The sequence below is a fragment of the Erpetoichthys calabaricus genome, chromosome 5, assembly GCF_900747795.2.
Source record: "Erpetoichthys calabaricus chromosome 5, fErpCal1.3, whole genome shotgun sequence".
In the NCBI taxonomy this organism is placed as follows: Eukaryota; Metazoa; Chordata; class Cladistia; order Polypteriformes; family Polypteridae; genus Erpetoichthys; species Erpetoichthys calabaricus.
In genome coordinates, this window is record NC_041398.2 from 64,428,107 (window position 1) to 64,454,198 (window position 26,092).

At 39.5% G+C, this 26,092-nt stretch overlaps 1 protein-coding gene across 1 annotated transcript in view; it reads left to right on the forward strand.

Annotated features, from left to right (window-relative positions):
- The first annotated feature begins 324 nt into the window (after positions 1–324).
- Positions 325–26,092, forward strand: part of maea (macrophage erythroblast attacher, E3 ubiquitin ligase) — a 118,134-nt gene continuing 92,366 nt past the window's right edge. Inside the window, exons 1-2 of the mRNA XM_028801591.2 lie at positions 325–652; positions 24,312–24,494. Of these exons, the coding sequence (XP_028657424.2) occupies positions 584–652; positions 24,312–24,494 (252 nt within the window). The 5' untranslated portion in view covers positions 325–583. The remainder of the gene's footprint in view (positions 653–24,311; positions 24,495–26,092) is intronic.

The following is a 26,092-nucleotide window of genomic DNA, read 5'->3' on the forward strand; positions in this document are numbered from 1 at the left end:
ATAAATGATGAGCCTCATTTTTATTCCTAATTCTGTCAAAAGCCTCACCCCGCTATCTTTCTGATTGGCTAACAGATTTGGCTGTCGCAGGGCCCAATGGGACATTCCTGTAGTAACTTAAAAATCGTTAGAAAGAAATCGTGATATTCATCGAATAAATGTAACACATTTGGTCTCGTATTCTGATATGAAGAAAATATTTCTACAGCAAGGACTTTTTTCTGGCAATCAAAAATGAATTGTTGTACACTGCTGTCCCACCCTCTGTGAGGATTGGCTGTACAGAGCAGGAAACTAATGCGATTGGATCACCGTTGCTGTCATTTATGGTACCTTTACCGGAACAAGAATATTCGGTGCTATCTTTGAGTTATATTTTCAGTACCTTTGCCAGATTTTTTTTTAACACTTCTTCTATTTAAGCTTTTTTTCCCGGCTGTGTAATAGCACCTTTCAAACTTAAGCGAAGACTGCTATTCCTCTTTAGTTACACTCCACCCCAGACGCTGGTTAACCCATGATGCAGTGCAGTATTTTTGTGGCTCTTCAGTTTTAATGTAGATTTTTTTTTTCCCAGTCGAAGATGGCGGTGCAAGAATCAGCTGCTCAACTCTCCATGGCGTTGAAGGTTCAGGAATATCCAACTTTAAAGGTGTGGTATTGAACTCCAGCCAGTCATGACAATACTTAAATCGGGTTATAACGCTAATTATTTTGAGAGGTAGGGGGAGTGGGGCCCCCGTGATGTCTGAGTGGCTCGCTGATTTCTTCATGACACTCAGTCGTATTTCTCTGTTTTAAAACTCTATAGTGTATTTGCAGGATTTAGACACTTGCGAAAGATCGATATTTGAAAGCCCCCTTTGTCTATCGTTGTTCGTTTTTTTAACGAAATGAATTTCGCAGCCTTCTTATTGATGTGATGTTCATTTTTTCGTAATAAAATAATGAATCCTAATTATTATTTATTGCATTATGGAAGAATACCGTGTACCTGTTTTAACATCATCTATCACCTCGTGCTCGATTTTGCTGGGCCTCAAGTTTAGGTGGAGTTGCCCTGAACCTCACACTGCTCTGTATGTCACACACATGCTGTCAAGCCAGGTATGCACACTTGTACTTGATCTGTCACCTCATAAAACAACTTATGGTTTCTAATGTGTTGTTTATTGAAGTGTAGTCTACACGTGGAAACCTCAATGGCAATAGAACAAAACTATTTCATTTTTTTTATCTTGAACTATACATGCAATGCAGTTCTAAACATTTTGCAGTTTCCTTTGGTGACGATCAGAACTTGAATAATGTTTTGCCATTATGGTTTACAGATAAGAACATAGATAGGTTGAGTAATTTGCTTGGAGTTAGTGGCAGGGATTGACCTGCCAGGCTTGGCAACATTGGAATGGGTTACATATGCAGCAGTCGTGTGGATGATGTATGTGTTAAAGCTACTGGCAGTTATGGTGAAGTGTATGATTGAATGATTCATTATTGGAACACATTTAAAACAAACTCAAATATATTTGTCAAACACATAAGTTTGTGTCTTTCAATGTTTATTAATCTGAATGTTGCTAAGACCATTTGCTGTCCTTGAATTTGGAGACGGCAATCTATATTGTACTGGCACTGCAGAGATACTACTAGTGAGAATGCAGAGAGACAAGTGAATAAGGCTTTATTAGATGAAAATTATGTTCATTTGCAGACAGTCCTGATAAATGTCCACACCAGTATTTTTAATGAGGGGTTAGGGAGTTATTCTCAGGTGTGTATATGACCTCTTCATGCCATAGGGGTTTTTATAAGGTGTTTTCTAGTGGAACATAATTACCAAGAGCTAAAAGAACATGAAGAAAGGGTCAGGGTGAAGTGCAAAGTAATTTTTGCAGTTGTGGAATTTATGGAAGAGTACAGAAGCATAACTCTGCTTAGGTCTTTGTCTCATTTACACTTTCAGCAGTCTACTCTTAAACATGATCACATTGTTACTCAGAGTTTTATAGTGGCTTTTTTTTGTCATTGTATTTACTTTTTCTTCTCACTCAGTTGTTTTTCATGCTGCTAAAGCTTGCATGTGTTGTTTAAAAATATGCTCCAGTTTAAATTACTTGTTTAATCTCTTTGGTGACTACTGAGCATTTCCAGGCCCAACACCTGAACTACACTGGCTTCCTGGCAGATACGGAAACCATCTGTAAAACAAAATTAATTGACTTAAAAATCAGTCATCACCAATATCATAAAATCCCTCGGCTTCTTAATCCTGTAGAAGCCTGTGAGACAATTCAGATCTTTTGACTCAAGTCCTCACACTGTGCCAAAAAATATGCAGTACAACTTTTGTTGACTTTGTCAATTTAGATCCTTTTTTTTTTTTCTTAGACTTGTCTTCCTTCAGTGAATTTCTGAAATTTAACTTATGGAGTGTGTTATAGAGCTATAGTTTATGTTTTGGTTCCTCTGTTCCCATTGTACATCATTCTCCATTTTTAATGTCTGGCCTTTTGCAACGTCCTTCCAGTGCCTGTCCATATTATGTGTTCATTTTAGATAGATATTTGTCCCCAAGGGAAATTCAGCTTTTAATAGAAGCTCAAGAAATATAGGAATATTATAACAAACAACATCATCCCCCTTCTGACACACACATAAGAATATCCAAAAAAAGAGAAACATCTGACTTGGCTAATGTTAGTCTGCTGTACAGGCCTAATTTTTTTATTGTTCTCAACTTGATACTGTATTTCAGTCTTGTTTGATTTGTGAAACACTTCATGTTGATGAGTGTATTTTGTGGCCCTATATAAAATAAAGGTTGCTATATTAAATGATTGGTTCTGCTTATGTTTTGATGTTAATTAGCTATAGTACACACAATGGCCACTGTGAGTATACAGTACATAGCTATTACAGGCAGGGCCTCTACTTGCCTCCATGACAGCCCAAATTCTTTGACAAGTGGATATGAGAAGGTGCTTGAAATATTACTTAAATACTTTTGTCTATACTTACTCGAGAACATCACCCATTTCCTCCTATTCTACTTTAGTCTAAAGGCACCTTATTGGATTGCTATCCAGAGACTGACCAGGGTGTTGGAATATATTGAAATCTGTGTTATATTCATGAATTCAGCTTGAGATAATGTATGCTTTGTGATGTGGTGCATTATTCTGCTGGGAATATTCATTGTGGGGTAAGAAAGGTACTCTGTGCCCACAGAATGATGCACATAGTCAAGAGCAGTGCTCAGGTAAGCAGTGTAATTTGTATGTCACTCAGTTGGTACTGAGACCTATCGTGTGCCAAAAAAAACCCATCTGATTGCATGTCTGTTATATTGTATGTTTGAGAATACCTTTCTGTGTAGCACTGTTGTGACAGGTTGGTTGTTCATCAAAGGGACCCCTTATATACATACTAGCATTTCCACTAGGGTTTTTGTGGGAGTGACATTAATCAAATCCACACAAGAGTAAAGTTGGCCTCTGTGAGTGTTCTTGTGTCAGACCAACATTGTGTCTAGAGTTAATTCCTTTCTTTTGCTAAATGAAGATTAGGTAGCTTAGATGTTGAATACATTTTGTTCAGCGATTAGCGATTTTTGTAGTTATTGTTGGATCTCTTATTTTGAAACTGGAAGCTCTAGCAGGTCATTTGGAATGTTAACTATTTTGTGCACAATCGGAATATTATTTGTCCCAATGGTGAAATTTAACATTTACAAAATCTCATGGAGTATAATATAAAAAAAAAAACTCAGTCATACACAACAATTGCAAAAAAGAAGAAAACTAAGAATGAGAGCAGTCTCAGTGAGTGATTATAAGGGCGTATTTGTTGCAAGTGTGTAGCTTGTCATACATCTGTTGAATAATTCATTTTCTACAAAATACTCAATAATAGTGTGTCATATATAGGATGTGCAACACTGTTAATAATGGCACTCGGTTTTGTCTTCATTCTGTCTCATTTACTACTTCCACCACCAAATCAAGAGTGTATGCTATAACTGAACCTGCTTTCTTAATTAGATTGTTTATTTGATGTGCCTCTGATGTTACCAGCCCAGATAGTCCATTATCCAGGACACTACAGGCTTATCCTTATGCATATCCATAAACTTACCCCTTCACAGGGGTGGCTGGATGGTATTGGAGAAGACAAAAAAAACATGATTCTCCCAGTGCTGCCAGACTTGTTTAAATGGGAATATGCCTTATGGAGCAGATAGATAATAGCATCTACTGCAACAATCTTTGTCCACCTAATTATTTCACATTACGTGACTTTTTGTTATGGAGTTTGTCAGATTTGCAGACCGCAGGCACTGATTTCATCTCTGCACCATGTCAGTTTGCATGACTGAAAATCACAAACCTTGTCATATTTATTGACCAACCTCTAATTTGTGCTGCCTGACAGAACTAGTGATGTTTGAAGGGTTAACTGCAGAGGCAAGTTCAGCAGCAATCTCTGCCCTTTATTTATTTTTTCCACTCTGTTATGATATGTAAAATATGAGACATCAGACAGATAAGCTTCTCTTCTGTTTGTGATTTTTACAGAACACATGCTGCTTAATGGGGCCCACACAGTACGAAGGATTAATTGTTGTGGTGAGTTGAGCCATGGTTTCGGGCCTTTTTAGTACATAACATGGACCAGCTGTTCTTCTGTTTGTGAGGTGCAAAATTCTTCGCATTGTACTTCTGAATGAGCATTCATTGTTTGTCAGCTCTCCTGCACACACAGCCCACACCTCCAAGAAAAGACAAAATCAGACCTGTTTGATTTTATCATAGTATGTTGGATATGTCATATCAAATGATCAGCTTCACGGGAGTGTGCCGCCAAATGCCTCTGACTTGCTAAGATTATGTAAATGTAGGCTATTACTGAAAATCACTGTTAGTCACGTAATATGATATAGGGTTAACAAAACCACAGTGGATCCAAATGTTCTTTTATAAGAAGACTCATATAGTGCAGGACCAATCTTTTAAAGGTGTCCATGATACAGGTGAGGAAGCTCCTGCTTCCTTTGGAACTGGAACAATACAGAAATACTGTAAGGAAGAGGTAAGAATGCAAAACACTTGGCATCCTACACTCAAAGAGGTAGACAGCTATATCTGTTTCTGACTCGACCACCACCAAATAGTGAACAATTTGTATGTAAAGGTTTTTTTTTTTGTTCTTTATTTCGCCTTATACAATTTCTTGTATTAGGAATTTGTTAGTTTTCGCATACCCCTTGGGGTCAGAGCGCAGGGTCAGCCATTGTACAGCACCCCTGGAGCAATTACAGGTTAAGGGTCTTGCTCAAGGGCCCAGCAGAGCTGGATCTCTTTTGGCAGTGACAGGGATTCAAACCGGCAGCCTTCAGGATACCAGCGCAGATCCTTAGCCTCAGAGCCACCACTCCGCCCTAATTTAATTTAATTTAATGTAGAATTTGCCATAGTTTTTGTAATTCAGTTGAAATGTTTCTTTCATTACGCTTCCTATTCATTTCCATGACATTGTGTTATTATGTTAAACTAGCCAGCCGCATAATCACTCTGCTTTTTTAATGATTTTTAAGCACAGGGAAAAAAAATGAACATTTGACAAATCCGTAATGTAATAAACAACCAAGAAAAGTAACATTGCAACAGTGCACGCTACGAACCAACATACAATCATCATTCAGTACGCACTGCCTGCTCATGTCCCCACCCCCAACGCTTTTGTCTCTGCTACAGTCCACATGCACCTCTGAGCCACATTGTCTTTTCATTGTTCTTTGCGGTTCCGGCTGCTTTTCTATATATAATCCACGAGGTCACCCGAACATGGTAGCATGGTAGTATCGAGGGGGGTGCGGGGGGGAGGTGTGTACAAAGGGCAGGGACATAATCAGTGCGAGCGTATGACCCACACTTACTGGGAATTCCTCGACGCCGACCGGTTGGCGATCGTGAAACTATTTAGCTGTAGGGAGTCTCATTCGTTTTCGGAATTAACCAGACAAATCGCTCCACCAAATAAGAACGGCCATGCAACACCACCCAGAGAATCGAGAAAGAGCTATCAATCTGTCAATCCTCTCCGTGTCCGGGCCGGGTGAGGTTTCCTGTGTTGAGTCAAATTAAGCAAAATTTGTGTGTGATGTGTTTTTGCGTCTGGGCACATGAGCAGGCACTGTCAATGCCTTGAGAGCGTGGGTGGACGCGTGCCTGGGAATAATGAGTATCTATATATCTTCTTAGATATAGAAAGCGTCTGATGCGGTGTTTGGTGAATTGTTGCAGTTTGTGAGTTAGCAGTACATTGCGGTGAGCGCTGGTAACAGTCAGGCAGGTGGGCAGGCGTTTTCGTCCCATGCTCTTAGAGTTGGTGGGTGTGTCTCTGTATCGGTTCGAGTTGTTGAGCGGTGCTCTGTCGTTTGTATCCCATGATCGGACGACTTGGTGGATTATATATAGAAATGCAGCTGAAACCGAAAAGAATAATGAAAAGTCAATGTGCCTCAGTAGTGCATGTGTACTGTAACAGAGACGAAAGCGAGTTGGTGAGTTGTTGCGTCTGGGTACATGAGCAGGCACTGTGAATGCCTTGAGAGCGTGGGTGGACGTGTGCTCGAGTTGGTGGGCATGAGTTGGTGGGCTGGGCATTGTGAGTTGACTGACATGGCTATTTTTTGCGTATCCCATTGTTGTCTTCTGGCAGTGTGAATGCCTCGAGAGACAGGGTGTCCTTGTTTGGTGAGTTGTTGCAGTTTGTGAGTGCATACAGTGATTCACATCCGCGACAAACATGCCTCTTCTTAGATGGTCCTGCGGCGTCCACCCTCGTTCTCGAAGCATACACACCGCCTGGTCATGTGCCCGCTCGCAAGAGCAACTCACAGAGACCCGCCCACCAACTCTAAGATCATGGCGTGTAAAACAGTTTGCGATGGTGGACGCGGTCGTGTGTCATAACCGAAAAGAATAATGAAAAGTCATCGTGGCTCAGAGGTGCATGTGGAGTGTAGCAGAGACGAACGTGAATGACGCCCTGTGTTGTGAGTTGCTACGTCCGAGTTGGTGGACGTGGCTCGGCGAGTTGTCGTTGTATTCAGTGACGCCATGTTTTGTGAGTTGGTACGTCCGAGTTGGTGGGCGTGGCGCTGCGAGTTGTCATCGTATCCAATGGTCTTAGAGTTGGTGGCCGTGGCTCTGTCCTGCGTGCTTCCATGGGTGTCTTGCTTGCGCTGGCGGCAGCTTAGTGAATTATATATATAGATTAGTGTTAATGTATGAGTATTGGCCAAGAGAATGTATCTGTGAGTTTGCCCCTTCCTTGGACCTGTTCGCTGTGAAGTGTTGGTTCCCTCCTTGTACCTAGTTCTGCTGGGGATAGGCATCAGCTCTCTGCAACCCTGAACCTGATGAACAGGTTAGAAAATTGATTTAGTAATAATTAAAATACTTTTTTTAAAGAATTCCTTTGAAAAATACTTAAATTCTGGGTTGCTTGATGTGCAGTATTTTATTGGGAAATGCACATTTGTGCACTTTTGTTGGTATTTTAGTCTTTTGTTTGATTTGTGAAACACTTCATGTTGATGGGTGTAATTTGTGGCCGTATATAAAATAAAGATTTCTTGATTAAATGATTAGTTCTGCTTACGTTTTGATGTTGATTAGCTACAGTACACACAGTGGCCACTATGGGTACACTTGTACAAAGATACAAAGTGAACCCATTGCATTACTTTAAAAGATATTTCTGAAGTTATGTCAAAGGAACACAATCTTTGCCTTAGTCTCTTCTGTGCATTGTTTTATTGTTTTCTTTTAGTTATTCTCTATTTGTTGCAATTGAATGTGGGGCGGTGATATGGCCAGGAAGTACTTGAACCTATTGCAATGAATAAGTAACCACACAGTGATACAGTATGAAACACACTTTTATTTGCATCACACACCTGTGCATTTTCATAACTGGATGTTCTTGTACTCTTGGGAAGAGTTGTAATGTCCTGTCTTTTTTCTACTTAGTTTTTGGCTTTTGCTGACTGCCAAAAGTTAAATGGGGCACTCACCTGAGAACTGCATGCTGGATTTGTATTTTATTCCATTGATCATGATGCATGTTGTTACATGTGACACAGATATAACATTTTTTTTTTGATCTCTGGATTTTATTTTTGTAAAGATCAAACGTGTAGAAGTGTCCCATGAACAAAGAAACTGTCATTCTGGTTTCAATATTGAGTATTAGTAGAATTATTATTATTTTTTTTGTATCTTAAGCTGAGGAAGCATTTGTTCTTCTTGTCTGACTTTTGCTAAAACTGCACCTTCTTGAGAAGTTTCAACAATTACAGCATGCCTTTAATACTTAACAGTGGAATCAAACTTGTCTACAGCATATCCAGTCAATAATCTTGTGTTCCCTGAGGGATTTTTTTATTGCAAGCCACTTGGATTACTTTTCTTCTTTAATCTGTTTGAGTACACTGAAGTTACAAATTGTGTATCACAAAATAATAAGATTGAAACTTCCATTAGTCACTTGTATTTTTCTCTTATTGTAATTGAAAAATTTCATGATTGTTAAGTAATAAAGGTTAAAAGTGAATGGTGAGTCACTCACTTTTCAGACAGGGTACAGTTCGTATAATTTGGAGGATATAGATTAGTTATTTTTCCCCCCTAAAGATTTGGCCAGCTTTAGAAATGTGCTGCATTTAGAACTGTGGTGAAAAAGTAGCCTTATAATGACCAGTTTAGCCTTTTCAAGTAATCATCATCAGATTATATGCAACTTTGTGAATCTTGCAAATATGGCACTTAGCATTTTATGCTGCTACTTGTTCTCATAACTATTTATGAACATTTTACTTGGTAATTTCCATTTTAACTTTGTTGCTATTTTTAGTTCTTTCTTTGTTTAGCCTTTAGGAAACATTTTCTTTTGAAATAATACTCATTACTTCACCCAAAATATTGCATTCATAATGAACTCAGTTTCCAGTTATTTGTTACAATCTAGGTGGATGTATTTTTTTTATTTTGGTAGACAGCCATCTCTCCATATTCTGAACTCAACTTTTCCTAGCATAGGTTTAATGTAAACCTGAACCAAGCATAGCCAATGTCATATTTTTCCAGTGTTCCACCTTTCAACTGCTTAGTGCATGCTTAACATAAATTACTATGTATACCAACTTAAAGGTATTTGCAAATTTGCTCTTGCTGATGTCATTGTTGCAGTCATTGTTGGACAGCACAGTATGTGATAGTGGATAGTAGCTTCAGGAAATGTAAATGGCTAGAAGTTGCATTTGCCTGCTAAATTCATATTCTATGTGATGGCATGATCTCATTCATTTGATTTATTTTTTTTACATTTTTTTTATATACCTCTGTATTCTGTCACTATAGAAATGTTATTTGCATCCAGTTTAATTGGCAAAGCTCAATAAAAACTTAGGATTGACAAATACTGTTGTTGATAAATTTTAACATACTCCAACAAATATACTGTACAGTCCTTTTTTATTAAATAAAAAAGAGAAGTATTTATGTTGTCCTTTCACATAGGAACTGACACAATTATTTTGTAAAATGATTAATCTTGTCAGTTATTTTATCGAATATTCAATTAATCTAACTACTGTACTAACTTTAGCCAAGTAATTCAAATAGGCATATGAATGTATGCTGTACTGTAAATAATTTTATGTTGTACTTTTGAATAATTTCATGTGCAGAATTTAAAAACCTCAGTATAAGGGAAAAAAACAACTAAAATAACTCTTAACAAAAAGACAAAGAAAGGTAACACTGTTAACCATAAAACATTTAAGTCAAAAGAGTCTAAAAGTAAAAAAAAAATGTTTTTGGTTAATACTTTATTAATATAACTTGGTTTCAGAAATTCTATATCCTGGGTATGACGTTAAACTGCATCCGGCCCTGTAAGCGGTCCTCCAACTTGCAGGGAAATAATGGGGGTTGGTGGCAGGATTGGCACTCCAGCCACGGTAAAAAAAAACTTGACAAAGCTCCGAGACTACAGAAAGGACTTCTTTTTGCTCTCAGCGGGAGTAGCTCTGCTGCGAAGGCTGCTCGCATCATGAAGAGGATGGGGGAAAGCCCTTGGGAGCCCCATCCCCGGAAGAGTCGAAACCGTTGGAGAGCCAATAGGGTCAGGTCTGTTGGAGATCAGAACTGGTGTGGTGCTGAGGTGTCGCCTGCTGCACGGCAGCACTTGGGTCCCAGTTTGAGGTGGCCCATACGGGTGGGCGCATGGAACTTCTTGTCTCTCCGGCAAGATGATCATCTTCCTCTGCTGTCGGAGGAGCTGCGTAAACTCTGCATTTCAGTGACGGCACTCTCTGAGGTGCGCAGACCGGGGACCGGCCAGATCTCTGTAGGTGGATTCACCTTTTATTGGTCTGGCCGGTCTGATGGCTGTCATACTTGGGGAGTAGCTGTTGCTGTAGCGGATTGGCTTCTTCCGATGGTGTCCGATGTCACTTCTTTCAACGAGCATATTATGAGACTGATTACGGCACTCTCTGGGTGCCTTGTCTGTTGTCTCTGTGTATGCTCTGACCGCCGTGAGTGATGTCTTGGTGAGGGAGACATTTTATTTACAGCTTCGCTCGGTGGTTGATGGGTGCCCATGAGGTGACACTCCTCTGGTCATGGGTGACTTCAATGCAGCCACTGGCACTGACAGGGCTGGCTATGAGGATTGTCTCGGTCCCCATGGGTCTGGTGACCATGGTGAAAGTGGCTCCATGTTCCTTGACTTTGCAAAAGGTCAGGGGCTGCGAATCGCTGGATCCTGGTTCCAGCTCCCTGAACCACATTGTTGGACTTGGTACTCTAGTACTGGTGGTGCGGTGAAGGAGATCGATCACATCCTCATGGGCAGACGCTGGAGGCTCTTGCAAAACTGCAGGGTCTACAGAAGTGCCCAGTTTGTGAATTCTGACCACATACTTGTTGTTGCTACTCTTAGGATCCAGCTTAGGTCCAGTAGGTTACCACCTACTAGGAAAATGAGCCTGGACATGGCCAGGCTCCAAGACCAGGCTGTTTCTAATGAGTTTGCAGTTTGTGTGAGGAACTTTCAGATTTGGGTACGATTACCGATCCTAATGTGATGTGGGAGACCTTCCGTGACAAGACCCTGAAGGTTGCTGGGGGTTGTGTTGGTATTACTGGTGTTCCCAGAAGGAGGTGTTTCATCATTCAGGGCACCCTGGATATCATTGAGAGGAGTCGCAGCGCATGTCTCAATGGCAACTTTGGTCTGTACCGGGAACTGAGAAGGATGGCTGCGAGGGCTCTGAGGGCAGATAAGGAGGCGTTTGTTTGAGGAATCTGTGAGCAAGTGACACACCATCTGTGGTCTAGCAACCCACGTCCTACTTACAGAGGAATCGAGGCACTATGCGCATCTGAATCTGTTCCTCGGAGAGTCGCAGTCAGGGCAGCTGATGGAGCGGTCCTTACAGATGATACTGCAGTTGTGACCCGCTGGGCTGGCAACTTTGAGCAACTGTTCAAAGCTGATCCTCTGGCTAGGATGTTGGATATCTCTGGGTCCACGGTTCTTGAGGGTGATCCTCCAATTAGCTGTGAACCAGCTGAGGGGGAGAAAGGCTGCAGGGGTCTGTGGTATCCGGGGTGAACTTCTCCAGGCTGGTGGTAAGGCTGTCCTGGTATTACAAGCAATATTTGCTTCCATTTGGGAGACTGGCATCATCCCAACTGACTGGAAAACGGGACTTGTCATCCCTATCTGGAAAGGGAAGGGTGATCGCCTGGATTGCAACAACTACAGGGGGATAACACTGCTCTCGGTGCCAGGTAAGGTCCTTGCTAGGGTAGTCCTCAATAGGATCCGTGATCACTTGCTCGCCTACCAGCGACGGGAAAAGTCTGGTTTTACACCTAAGAAGTCTACCGTCGGCCACATCCTAGCACTGCGGGTTCTCATGGAGAGCAAATGTAAATATTGGCAGAGTTTCTTTGCAGCCTTTGTCGATTTTCGCAAAGTGTTCGACTCAGTTGATCGAGCTGCCCTGTGGGACATCCTGAGGATTTGCGGTATCCCCTCGAGGTTGCTGGATATCATGGCCGACCTGTAAACTTGTACTGTGAGTGCTGTGCAGAGTCGAGGCAGGACCTCTGCGTTTTTTCCCAGTTGATTCTGGGGTTCGTCAGGGGTGTGTTCATGCTCCTTTTCTGTTCAATGGCAAGATTGTGGGGTCAAGCGGCTGTGGGGCATCTGTTGGTGAAGAAAGGTTCACAGATCTTGACCTTGCTGATGATGCTATGATCTTCACGGAGTCAATGGAGGCTCTGAGCGAGGAGTCTGAGTGTCTGGGCTTGCGAGTGTCCTGGATAAAAACCAAGATCCAGGCCTTTAATGACCTCTTGGGCACAGCCATCAGCAGTGTGTCTGTTTGTGGAGAGAGTGTTGACCTTGTTGAGAGGTTTACTTACCTTGGCAGTGACATTCATCTTTCTGGTGACTCTTCCTATGAAGTCAGTAGACGAATTGGGAGAGCATGGGGGGTCATGAGGTCACTGGAAAGGGGTGTGTGGCGCTCCCGATATCTATGCAAAAGAACGAAGGTCCAAGTCTTTAGAGTCCTGGTGCTTCCTGTCTTGCTATATGGTTGCGAGACATGGATGCTATCCAGTGACCTGAGATGAAGACTGGACTCCTTTGGTACTGTGTTTTGTTGTGTAGTGGGTGCGGCAATGCACTGTACCAGTGCATGCTCCCCAACTTGACTTGTTTCAGAAAGTTCAACTTGAAACAAGACCAATAACTAGGCTTTTGGGTTCTTTTACTCTATTATAATGGATCAGTTACAATACTAATAGTACATGTATTTTTTTAAAAAATCCATCTTAATTTAAGATCAAGGCAATTTATAGAGATCATGAATATAGCTGCTAGGTGTATTTGGCATAAAGCATCTTAACAATTTTTGTAAAGTATAAATCAAACAAACTGAAATCATATTGACTGGCAACTTGTAACTTTTGAAGAGAATCAACAATCTATCCTTTTGCAACTGCAAAGCTTTAAATGAATATATGTGAAACATTTCAGTAACTGTTACTTTTTGGACTGCCAACATTGTACTTTGTACTGAAGGATGCAATGTCTGCACAACAAGCATTATTTTTAATTCCCATTGCTTGTTATTGTCATCATCACATTAAATATGTATTATTTATAGGAACAGTCACAAGCTGGGCTGTTTAAACGCATGTAAATCTGTTTATATTTTAAATTCTTGATGTTCCTTGGCCTTTCTTCACTTTTTCAAAGGCAACCTACTAGATATCTTAATTTAGTATGTTATCCCATACAGTGTGGATTAATAATCCATCAAAAATTCTGTGCATCAGGTTCTAGTGCTTACGATATTGTTGGCTTGTCTGTTGCTATACTTCATTGTGCTTTCCTCTTCAGGTACATGCATTGAGCTAGTTCTGTTGTGGAACACCATCTGTTGTTTTACACCATAAACTATCGTTTTCATAGATTTTTAGGCAAAATACTCTCGCACAGAGAAATTACTGAAGTAGTGTTGAACTGAGCCAAGCGTGCTAATAGTGTAGTTTAAAAAGTAAATGGACATAGTAGGTGGCAATAAAAAAATAATGGGGTTCCTAAAAAAAGAGAAGGTTTGAAGTAACTACATGAACACACTGACAGATGAGAAATCATAGTTTTATTTCAACAAGGCTGTAGGCTGAGCTACAGCACGCTATTCCGGACTCTAAGGCGTAGACCCAGGCATCACTCAAGCTGTAAAAACAGTGCTAAAAGTGTTAATCCCAAGTGTCTCTCAGGCAACGGTATAGTCGTGTCTCACATAAGACCCAAGTATTACTCAGGCTGTAGAAGTGCCGACAGCATTAGTGGCGAGCATTACTCGGGCAACAGTATAAGCGTGTCTTCTCCTAACCTCATAATGGTGTCTTGTAAGAAACGCGTGTCATCAACAGTGATGACAAGGTTAATCTGTCTTCAGGCAGCGAAATTGAAACGGACAGTGAAACCAAAAGTGATTCTTGTGAATCCGAAAGTAATGCTTGTGTCACTTGCACATATGCAGTGTGCTGTTCATATCATTCATTATAATAAAAAAATCCTGGGACGAGACGTGACTTTTTCAGAGAGATACTTTCACGTCCTGCAAGACGAGACTTTGTGCCAAGAGATTTAACTATGTCTCAGGCTGGAAATAAAAGACAAAGAGTAGATGACAAAGTAGAACGTCGTAAAGAATTCAAGTTGGCGTGATACACATGCATTGCAGGTTAGAGATAACGAAAGTACTAAAATTCGAAAGTCTCAAAAAAATAATATTAAAGATCGCATTAGCGCAAACAAATGGAAATTATTAATCGGTGAAATAATGAAACATTGAAAAGATATTGAATATATTGTTCGGATTTAAAGTTTAAGTCGGAGACTTGTAGATCATCTGATTCGTGTTGCCATCAGGGAAAAGTAGCGTTTCTTCCCAATGAAGAGGCTTATCTGTGTGAATTAAAAGATTTCTTATTTGGTGAAAGTGAAATCCACATACACGAGTGGCGGAGGCTGGGTTGGGGAAGGGGGGGGGGGGGGGTTTATTGCGGTTGGCTAGCGAAGCCCCCTAGTTGTTAATAATAAAAATATTGCTATTATTCATTATTATTATTTATATCGTTATAGTACAAAGTCAGAAGTGTAGGAAGTATAATAAGTGTTTTGCACATTTACTGAAGGAAGATGATTTAATAAAAATGTCATTTTCAAGCCAGAAAATGCAATGCTTCTTACATGTTTTTTTTTTTTTTGAGAAAAAATTTAACTCTAAGGAGGTTAAGTTGTTGTAAAGTAATGGAAAGAAACAGTGTGTTGAGGATGGAAAATGCAGTGGAAGTCTCAAAACATCTCATTCCTTAACAGTATTTAAAGGACAGACATTTGTGCTGTTAGTGCCTTCTGGCATCAAATTAAATTCTTTGACTGGGCATAAAAGAAAGAATACAGAGTCCTGATACACTTAAGAATTTTTTCTTGCAGAATGTCAACAGGAAGAACAGACTGCAGTACGTGTAACACTGTAAAACTTGAAGCAATTATCAGTGGCAGACTGTTTTATGTAACAAACCCAGTTCTGAATTTTTTTTCAAGTTTCCAGAATGTTAGAAAAAGAGTGTGCAGCTTTCAGTGAAGAGCGGTGGTTATTTTTGTCATGGCCATATAGTACATTTCAGCCAGTGTTTTTGTTGATTTGATCAGAATGCAACTTCGTTTTATAACTGCTAAGAAGTTTAAATTGATTTTGATACTTCATTCTGTACCTCCAGGAAAACAACATTTTGGCTAAAACTTGGTCTTTAAGCAAAGTAACCACTACAAAGCACAATTTAGATCTACTTGAAGTGGTAGTCTGCAGCACTAAAATATTAGATTGGCCACATCATGGCCCCAAACTAAGTGTAACTGAAGTGGTGTGCAATTACTGTACTTAGTTAGAGGAACAGAGCAAGAACCAGCTGAAAGAAATGTTATGGTAAATTCTCTTGAGCTTTATGAATTAGCCTTGAATTAGATTGTTTTTCTTCTTTTCCCTCATTCTTATTTGGTGTTACCTTTTTCCTTTTACGCATTATTTTTTTGGGTTGCAGATTCTATTTCTGGAATGTAATATTACTTTGGAAAATGGTTTAAAGTAGTTCAAATTAAATACATTAAATCACTTTTTTCGTCTTTTTTCTTTTTTTTTTTTTTTGGACAATACCATTTTGTATGCTTTTTGTGTGTTGCTAGGGTGGTTGCCACCACGGGATGACTGAATCTCATGACACGTGATGTCATCGTTTTAACTGTATAAAGGTCAATGCCACTCATTTTCAGGTATCCTTGATTGATGGTGTGTATTTGTTCATTTGCTTATAGATTCCAGATAAATAAGCTTTGGCTTTGCCTTGAGAATTTTGTTTTTAATTCCCTGGCACTGAAATTTACCTGATCTCATCACCTGATTGTTTTTTTTTATTTATGTATGTATATATGTACTGTAAGTCACTTACTTTTTATAACAGTGAATTTTGCAATTTTAAAAAAGCAGATGGACCAGCTGAGTTGGTAGCTCTCTGGTGAGGTCTTTTTTTCCATCTGTGGCAGAACACTAAGAAGCTTGAAAGAATTTACAATGTAATTTGTTGAAAAAATGGCACAGCAGTGTACCAAACTGATTGATTCAGTTTTGTATGGTATAGTTGCACAAAATACTGATTTGTGTTAAAGTCAGCAACCTAAGAGCAGTAGGGTAACAAGTTAAAAATAATGCATGTTAAGTAGTCTGATTAATTTTTAAATGAATGAATAACCTAGCACAATACTTGTCTTGAAGTAAAAATTCTGGTGTTATTATTCCAGCAGCACTGGTTGTAAGACAGGAAGCACACATACCAGGTCCTTTGCAGGGCTGAATTGCACAACCAAGTAGTAAAGGGTGAGCTGCATACAATCCGCTACCAGTAACCTATAAATAAAATGTCAATTTGACTAAACATATTTACAAACCATAAGAAAATTATTTCTTCCTTAACTGGGTTATTCCTCTTAACCTTGTTATGTGTATGCATGTAATCACACTAAGTATTTGTTTGTTTATTCTAATACAAGCCGCCCCCATGGCTCCGCCCATGTAATGAAACTGGACAGTGAGGAGGGGGCTGTGCCTGGCTCCCTACTCCTGATGTTATGTTTCCCCCTCCCCCCGGCCCACAGCCTCTCTCTCAGATTAGCGCGAATATATCACTCCTGCAAGTGAGCAATGATTCTTAGCTCGATGAGAGAAGTTGCAAAATCAACCGGAATGTTCAAGCAAATTCTACAAAAAGGCCAATCCAAATCCGTTAAGTAGTTTTCTCATTACCTAGCTAAGTAGATGTAAAATACGCCCCGAGGCTGGCGTGTGAGTGAGGAAGGCCCCTCCCCTTGGCCTGCTGCATCTCTCTTGAACTCTCTCATATAAAAAAAGTACCACAAGCAAACTATGATACTTGGCGCAATGAGAGAGGTTGCAAAATCAACCGGGAATGTTCAAGTAAATTATAGAAAAAAAATCTGATCTAAATCCGTTAAGTAGTTCTCTCATGAAAAGCGGACAGATAGACAGAAAGACAAACAGATATTTGACTTTATATATACAGTCATATGGAAAAGTTTAGGAACCCCTCTTAATTCTTTGGATTTTTGTTTATCATTGGCTGAGCTTTCAGAGTAGCAACTTACTTTTAATATATGACATGCCTTATGGAAACAGTAGTATTTCAGCAGTGACATTATGTTTATTGGATTAACATAAAGTATGCAACTTGCATCATAACAAAATTAGACAGGTGCATAAATTTGGGCACCCCAACAGAGATATTAAATCAATACTTAGTTGATAGATAGATACTTTATTAATCCCAAGGGGAAATTCACATACTCCAGCAGCAGCATACTGATACAAAAAACAATATTAAATTAAAGAGTAATAAAAATGCAGGTAAAAACAAACAATAACTTTGAATAATGTTAACGTTTACCTCCCCGGGTGGAACTGAAGAGTCACATAGTTTGGGGGAGGAACGATCTCCTCAGTCTGTCAGTGGAGCAGGACAGTGACAGCAGTCTGTCACTGAAGCTGCTACTCTGTCTGGAGATGACACTGTTTAGTGGATGCAGTGGATTCTCCATAATTGATAGGAGCCTGCTGAGCACCCGTCGCTCTGCCACAGATGTCAAACTGTCCAGCTCCATTCCTACATGAGCCTCCTTTTGCAAATATAACAGCCTCTAGATGACTCCTATAGCCATTGATGAGTGTCTGGATCCTGGATGGAGGTATTTTTGACCATTCTTCCATACAAAATATCTCCAGTTCAGTTAAATTTAATGGCTGCCGAGCATGGACAGCCTGCTTCAAATCATCCCATAGATTTTCGATGATATTCAAGTCAGGGGACTGTGACGGCCATTCCAGAACATTGTACTTCTCCCTCTGCATGAATTGTCTTGCTGGAATATCCAACCCGTGTAACTTCAACTTTGTGAGTGATGCTGGAACATTATCCTGAAGAATTTGATATTGGGTTGAATTCATCTGACCCTCGACTTTAACAAGGGCCCCAGTCCCTGAACTAGCCACACAGCCCCACAGCATGATGGAACCTTCACCATATTTGACAATAGGTAACAGGTGTTTTTCTTGGAATGCGGTGTTCTTCTTCCGCCATGCAAGGCGCTTTTTGTTATGACCAAATAACTCAATTTTTGTTTCATCAGTCCAAAGCACTTTGTTCCAAAATGAATCTGGCTTGTCTAAATGACCATTTGCATACAACAAGCAACTCTGTCTATGGCATGAGTGCAGAAAGGGCTTCTTTCTCCTCACCCTGCCATACAGATGTTCTTTCTGCAAATTGCGCTAAATTGTACAACGATGTACAGATACACCATCTGCAGCAAGATGTTCTTGCAGGTCTTTGGAGGTGATCTGTGGGTTGTCTGTAACCATTCTCACAATCCTGCGCATATGCCGCTCCTGTATTTTTCTTGGCCTGCCAGACTTGGGTTTAACAGCAACTGTGCCTGTGGCCTTCCATTTCCCGATTACATTCCTTACAGTTGAAACTGACAGTTTAAACCTCTGAGATAGCTTTCTGTAGCCTTCCCCTAAACCATGATAATGAACAATCTTTGTTTTCAGATCTTTTGAGAGTTGCCTTGAGGATCCCATGCTGTCACTCTTCAGAGGAGAGTCAATGGGAAGCACAACTTGTAATTGACCACCTTAAATACCTTTTCTCATGATTGGACACATCTGTCTATGAAGTTCAAGGCTTAACGAGCTAATCCAACCAATTTGGTGTTGCAAGTAATCAGTATTGAGCAGTTACATGCATTCAAATCAGCAAAATTACAAGGGGACCCAAATTTTTGCACAGCCGGTTTTTCACATTTGATTTAATTTCATACAACTAAATACTGCTTCACTAAAAATCTTTGTTTAGAAAACACCCCAGTATTCAGATGTTCCTAGGAAATGAAATACATACCACTGTTATCTTTTTTGTTGAAAGTAGAGTAAATTATTATGCAGTCTTATGACTGTATATAGAGATATTTTCTAGTATTTTTCTCAAACAAACACTTGCTGCCCAGTTAACTAGTTTTAAAAATAATGTTCTTCAGTGGCTCAAGACTTTTGCACAGTACTATATGTTCAGGGAAATTTCAGCTTGAGTTAAGTTCCACCCCCAACCCCATTGCCAGGCTAGTCTCAGAGAAAAATTTGAATATGTGGCTTCAGTACTTTGTGAAGGTTATTGTAAACAAATGTTTTTTTTTATTGCTTTATAACACTTGGTTTTACATGCTTTGGAGTTTGTTTTTCTGTTTTACTCCCATTCTTTTTAATCACTTTTTTTGCAGTGCTACAAAGTTTAACACACTTTTATTTCTGCTCAGAATGTGCATTTGCTGGGTTACTGCAAATTAAAGAAAATATTTTACTCTTCATTTAGTCAATCAATATGGTTACCTCTAAGCAGCTGCAAGCTTGCAGTACTGGAGATGAAAATATGAGGTGTGGGCGGTCATGAAACATGCAGATGTTGGAAGTAAGCACAGAGAGGAAGAGTTTAATAAGCATTGAAGAAATGTAGGTTATTGCAAATCAAGATTGTACACCACAACTGATACAGAACTTATTATAGTGCTAAATCATTCACAATTTTTAGCCATTCTTGTAAAACTGTATGCTGCCATAATAATCAGTAAGAACGTCAAATTTTCAGTTTGCACATCATGCATCCTATTTGGAGCACACCACCCAGTGAAGTGACTGTTTGGCATCTGTGACTGTATTTTGAAGCAGAGGTACAGTGAGACTATGTACTGTAGAAATTGTCATCAATGAATGATACAGTATTGATGTATGACATTTTAAAGTGATACACAATCAGGGTTTCCTTTTCAGTAGAATACATAAACAGTATCACTCATTGACACTTTTTTTTTCTTTATTTCTTATATTTATCTTTATCATACTAGAATTAGGAGTTAATAATGGCATTCTGGCTTTGACTTTACTGCTCAGTCTGGCTTACAACTGTAGCTTTTTTTTTTTGTTCTTTATTTTGCCTTATACAATTTCTTGTATTAGGAATTTGTTAGTTTTCGCATACCCCTTGGGGTCAGAGTGCAGGGTCAGCCATTGTACAGCGCCCCTGGAGCAATTACAGGTTAAGGGTCTTGCTCAAGGGCCCAGCAGAGTAGGATCTCTTTTGGCAGTGACAGGGATTCGAACTGGCAACCTTCTGGATACCAGCACAGATCCTTAGCCTCAGACCCTAGCTATTGACCCTTTTAGCTTTGCAACGGATGTGGAATCTAGTGATGTGTCGTTCGCGAACTAGCCGGCTCTTAGAGCCGATGCTTTGAAGCGAACGAGAGGAGCCGATGCCCATTGAGCAGAGCTGAAGCTTCAGCCGCTCCTGCTCAGCTCTGCTGAAAATCCATTCGGCAGGGGCGGGACTTTACTTATATGGGCGCTCATAATGCCGGCTCGTTCACGAACAACACATCGGACTAGGATCGTACCATTATGTGAAAGAAGGAAGGGGGGCAGACGCTCCGAAGACAGCGAGTGTTGGTACAGGCCAGGTACACAGAGTGACACTGTCGCTCTGTGTACCTGTCGCTGCGACAGACGAAGAGCCAGATTTAAATGCAAGCGCATCGTGAAAAAAAAAAAGAAGAGTGAAGAAATGAGTGAAAGCTGAAAAAGAAGCAGCATCTGGCTGCATTTCAGTGATATTGGAGACTGCAAAGCTAAGTGCAGAATTTGTAATATGAAAATATCCGTTAGAGCAGGGTCAACAACAAACCTGCACAGACATATAAGAACCACCCACCCATCCGTGCAACTTGGGGAGAGCGTGCCCTCTTTCCTGCCATCCACTGACCTTGGAAAAGAGCCAAGTACTTCTGCTGCAGCATCCAATGTCTTACCGAAAACTGCAGGTATAACACGGCCTTCAGTTCAAACCAAAATAAGCACATTTATTCCAAAACAATTGACGCCAAACAAACAAATAAGTGTCGATGAGGAACTGGCTAAAATGATAGCTAGAGACTTTCAACCATTTTCCATTGTGGAGGACAGAGGATTTACATCTTTTGTACAGGCCTTAAACCCCATGTGTGTTCTCCCTAGAAGAAAAACTTTGTCCCAAACAATTATTCCATAACTATATATCTGAGGATGGAGTACAACACTGTGCTTTCAGAAACCACTGCTCTGGAAAAAAGGTAGCATTTAATGACAACAGAGCTGTGGATGAGGCATTTCAAAGAATAAGTGCAGCAGCAGAAAGATGCAACCCTAGCAGCCTGTCTGCTCCTCCATCAGAGGGCCAAGAGGAAGAAATTGGAGCAGGGGCGTGTTCACAGGAACCACAAGCTTCTGCTGTGTGGAGGCTCTTTGGCGAAAGAGCAACAGGAGACACTGCAAGGAGAAATCCCACAGCTGATGCTATGCTGGAGTTGAGGTCCTATCTTGAGGAGCCCCTCATCCAAAGAGCTGAAGACCCACTGAGCTGGTGGGAGGCCAAGGCTGCAGTCTACCCACACCTGGTTAAGGTAATGGTAGGAAGACTTTGCATTGTCGCTACATCGGTCCCCTCAGAAAGAGTCTTCTCAAAAACAGGACAAATAATCACGGAGAGGAAAAATCGCATCAGCCCATCTAAGCTCAGGCATCTGGCATTTCTGAATGCCAACCTGGCCTAAAAACTTTTATGCAAAGAGTCATAGTGTTGTGTTGTTTTTGTTGTTGAGTTTGGCCTTTATTTAATTTGTTTGCTGTGGTTTTGTGTTAAGTTGTTCATTTAAAGCTTTTATTAAAATGTTAAACAATAGTAACTGTGTATTTTTTGTAATGAAAAAATGCATAAAGATACGTAATGTCTGAAAACAATGAATAAGAAATTGCTTATACACAAACCATTCATAATTGCTTAGTTAGGCTAAAATATAAGCATCCAAGTGATACTAAACGAAGAGCCATTCGGGAGCTGTAAGAGCCGGCTCTTTAAAGGGAGCCGATCCAAAAGAGCCGAAGCTTTGAAAAGAGCCGGAGTTCCCATCACTAGTGGAATCCCTTGCATGGATTTTTGATCCCTGTCCTGCACTGGGCAGAAAAAATTCAAGCAATCCATTGCATAAATGTTGTTGATAAGGGATTCATGGGACACCCAAATTTGGAAAGCCTTGCAGTCGCTGAACAGCTTGTGTTATAGAAACAACAGTCTGGCCAAGGGGCATTTTATATTTGTTTCTATAATTAAAACAAATACTATAACAGAGCAAGATGCAGAGGACAGGAAGATATGAAAAAAGATGATCTGTTGTGGCAACCCCTAATAGGAGCAACCAAAAGAAGAAGAATTAAAACAAATACTGTAACCAAAATCATTTAATCTGTTGTGCCCATCATAGCTTTGCTCCCTCTTTAGCTTTGTGTGAAAGGCGCTCAGTCCTTCTCTGCAAAGTGGATGCATAAGTAAGCTAACTGGCAAGGGTGAAGAGTGTCTTGTTTATTCTTGTCTTTTGTGTCAGTGTTATCGACATGTTTGAGCAGTCTTGGTGTATTGAGCATGAGTATGGTGTTGTAATGTCTGATTACTGATGAGAGTGGATCCAGATCTCTGTGGGAGCCTGGTGGTGTGCAATCAAGGGAGTGCATTAGTGAGCAGGTGTGGGATGAGATTGTGCGTGAGACCCCTAGGTAGCTTCATGCTTGTCTTAAAAATTCTCTCAGTTTTAATCTTCTACCCTCCTCCCCCTCCTCGCCCTTCCCTAAGTAGCTTTGAAGCAGAATTTTTATTTGCCAGTTGCTAGGTATTAGTAGTATTCATCCCACTAAAACATCTTGTGAAATTATCAGCTTCTTGTTTTTTTCTGTTATTTTGATAAGTGTATGCTGTGAGTTAAGAAATTTAAAGCTTTCACTTTGTAAAACAAGAAAAATGATTTGATCATATAAATGTAGAATATTGCAAGAATTGGTGTCTTGCAGATATTTAAATATGTTTGTATTTGTACATTTTAACATATGCAAATAATGCAGTATGTTAACTTTTATGTAAAGAATTTTTTTTGGCATTTTAATGTTTAAGAAAACAAATTCTGTGATCAGTTAAGACAGTTCCTATTGTGCTGCAGTAAGCCATTATTTGCGATAGCTATGAATGCAGCAGACTTAATTATCCCTGATAATTAACTAGCAAAAAATAAATAAAAATAGATGGGTTAATTAAATTAAAATTGCCATCACACTTTCTTCTTTTTTATCTTGGTGCTGTCTGTTGTGCTAGTTTCTGATGTGATATAAAGTGCCTTTGGTTGCATCCTCCCCTCACCAAGGTGCAGTAAAGACTAAAGTTGAAAGAATATGTGGCCTGACTTTTTTGTTTGAATCAAAAAGAAAATAATCTTCAAGAGGCATGTTTGTAGACTTGAACTACTATAAAATACTGTTTCCAAAATTATCTTCATTTAAGGAGCAAATGTTATATAGTTTAAAGAGAAAAAAGCAAGCATAGCTGCTCAAAATAAATGTATCTTTCTGAATAATGGCCAGCATAGTAGGATGTCAATTAAAACTGCTTCAAGGATCAGCTTCTTGGCTTTGTATCCCATGCTTAATTGCTGTGTGGAATTTGCACATTTTCTTCCCAATACTCCGGTTTTTCTCCTATATCCCCAAACATGCCCCTGTTAGATAACTATTGATTCTGGACTGGGCCCATGTGATTATTTGTGTGTGTGAGTGGGCCCTGCAATGGACGATCACCCCAGTTTGGGTTCATTTCTGTCTTGTGCCCAATGTTACCAGGGTAAACTTGAACTTGATTTTGTATTAAGTGGGTTATGGTTGCGGAATAGTGCATTTGCCAATCTACTTTTGTTTTCCTTTATTGTATATTGCAATAACTGATTTTACTACAACACAATATGATAAATATAATGCTCACTGAACGTAATGTTAATAATGGTTTTGATAGTTTGTTGAGGAAATAAAATAATAGAGAGCAAAAATATGTTGAATTGTTTATTCTTTCTTTTAGAAGCTGGAATTTTGTGAATGATGGACTATATTTGCATAAGAAAAGAAATAATCGGATTAGTTTTTTGTTTTTTTTAATTCTACTTTTTCACTACTGTAGGTGCCATATGAGACATTAAACAAACGATTCCGGGCTGCCCAGAAGAATATTGACCGTGAGACAAGTCATGTGACCATGGTCGTGGCAGAGTTGGAGAAGACACTAAGCAATTGCCCTCAAGTGGACTCTGTTGTCACTTTACTTGATGGAGTTGTGGAGAAACTGAGTGCACTGAAAAGAAAAGTAAGTTTTCTATTATATTTCTTCAGTTTCTGTTTATATGTTTGTTCCAGATAAGCTAGTAGTCAAAAGTAATTGTCTTCTGCATTGTTGAGTAATCAAATATATTTTAATAAGAAAATAATTCACAGTAGTATTAGTATGCTTAATTTAAAAAAAATTAAAATAAACCTTAGGTGAAATCTGAATCAGTGGAAAAAGTTTAAAAATAATTAGGGAAAAACTTAATAGCGGAACATTTTGTCAGTGTGATTTTGTGTGTGTGTGGTTTTTTTTTTTTTTATAAATTAAATTAGTAAACCCCATTAAAGAATACAGCTTTGTAGTATTGCTTTTTGACTGCTTCTGACTGGACTTGATTCCCTGTCTACTTTCTTACTGTGTGAAGTTTGCACCTTCTCCAAATGTTCTTATAGATTTTACTACTCTAATTTTCCTGCCACATCTCTTAAGAAATTCATGTAGGTAAATTGGTGACTCTGAATTGTACTTCTTTGAGTGACTTGTTGTATTGCCACCAATGTGGGGGAGGTAAGTTGTTTTTACATTCTAAACTTGTTATGATTGTTCAGATCTATTGTGTTATCTGTTGATTCAATATTGTGTAACCATCTGCCATTTGTATAAAATTTTAGTTTGCATTTCGAATGCAGATGGGAATGTACAATGAACAAGGCTCCTGTGTATAAGGAGTAGAGCTGTTAGATTTTATTGATCCTTTAACATCAGTTTAATTTATTGAATCAGTGTGTTTAAAAATTGATTTTTGGCAATCTAAAGTAGCTGTAGGACTTCAGACAAAATGGCTCCTTGTGGCTCCTGAAAGAAAAACCTTAAGAGCCAATAGCGTTGATGTAGGTGCAAAATAATCAAATGTGTAAAATATGAATCTTTCAGTCTCTCACCTTTGCAGCTTCCATGTATGTCTACCTAATTATTTTCCTTCTGTGAAGTGCATCTTTTCCTTGTACATTTGTGTCCGTCTTGATGATTTGGGTAGCTGAATGTCATAATAATAATTTACACACTATGCACAGCCATTAAAAACATTGTATTTTATTCAGGATTTGAGTCTGTGTCACTGAATGTCCGTGTCAGAGGGCCATCCAGTGTAATTTGGCGGTATTTTCCCTGTGTTTGAAGTGAGCCAGCAACCCTTTTAAATGTAGTTTGAAGAATTCTAGTTGTCCGGTGTTCATTTTGCAAGCAGCAAGACTAGGTTAGGGCAAACTGACACAGTGAAGAAAAAAGTGTCATTGGATTCTTTTTAAAGACGTTTAGCTCAATGTTAGCTGTCCAGTGTTCATTTTGTAAATAGAGCATTTCAATGACAACGGTTCAGCTGTGGAAATGAGTGTTCCCACCAGTGGATGAGGTAGAGAGGCAAATTAAATATGAAGTTGGTATATAGAAACAGGTGACAATGACATGCATTTCTATAGCAAAGGCTCAGCTGTGGAAATAACTTCCCCCTCTGGGGAAAGGAATGGAGGGGCACAGAAGACATGAACGTGCTAAAGAAGACTGCCTGATAGAGCATAGTATCTTTAATAAGCCTATTTTAACTATTCAGTGTTCATTTTACAAAGGGGAGCAGCAGA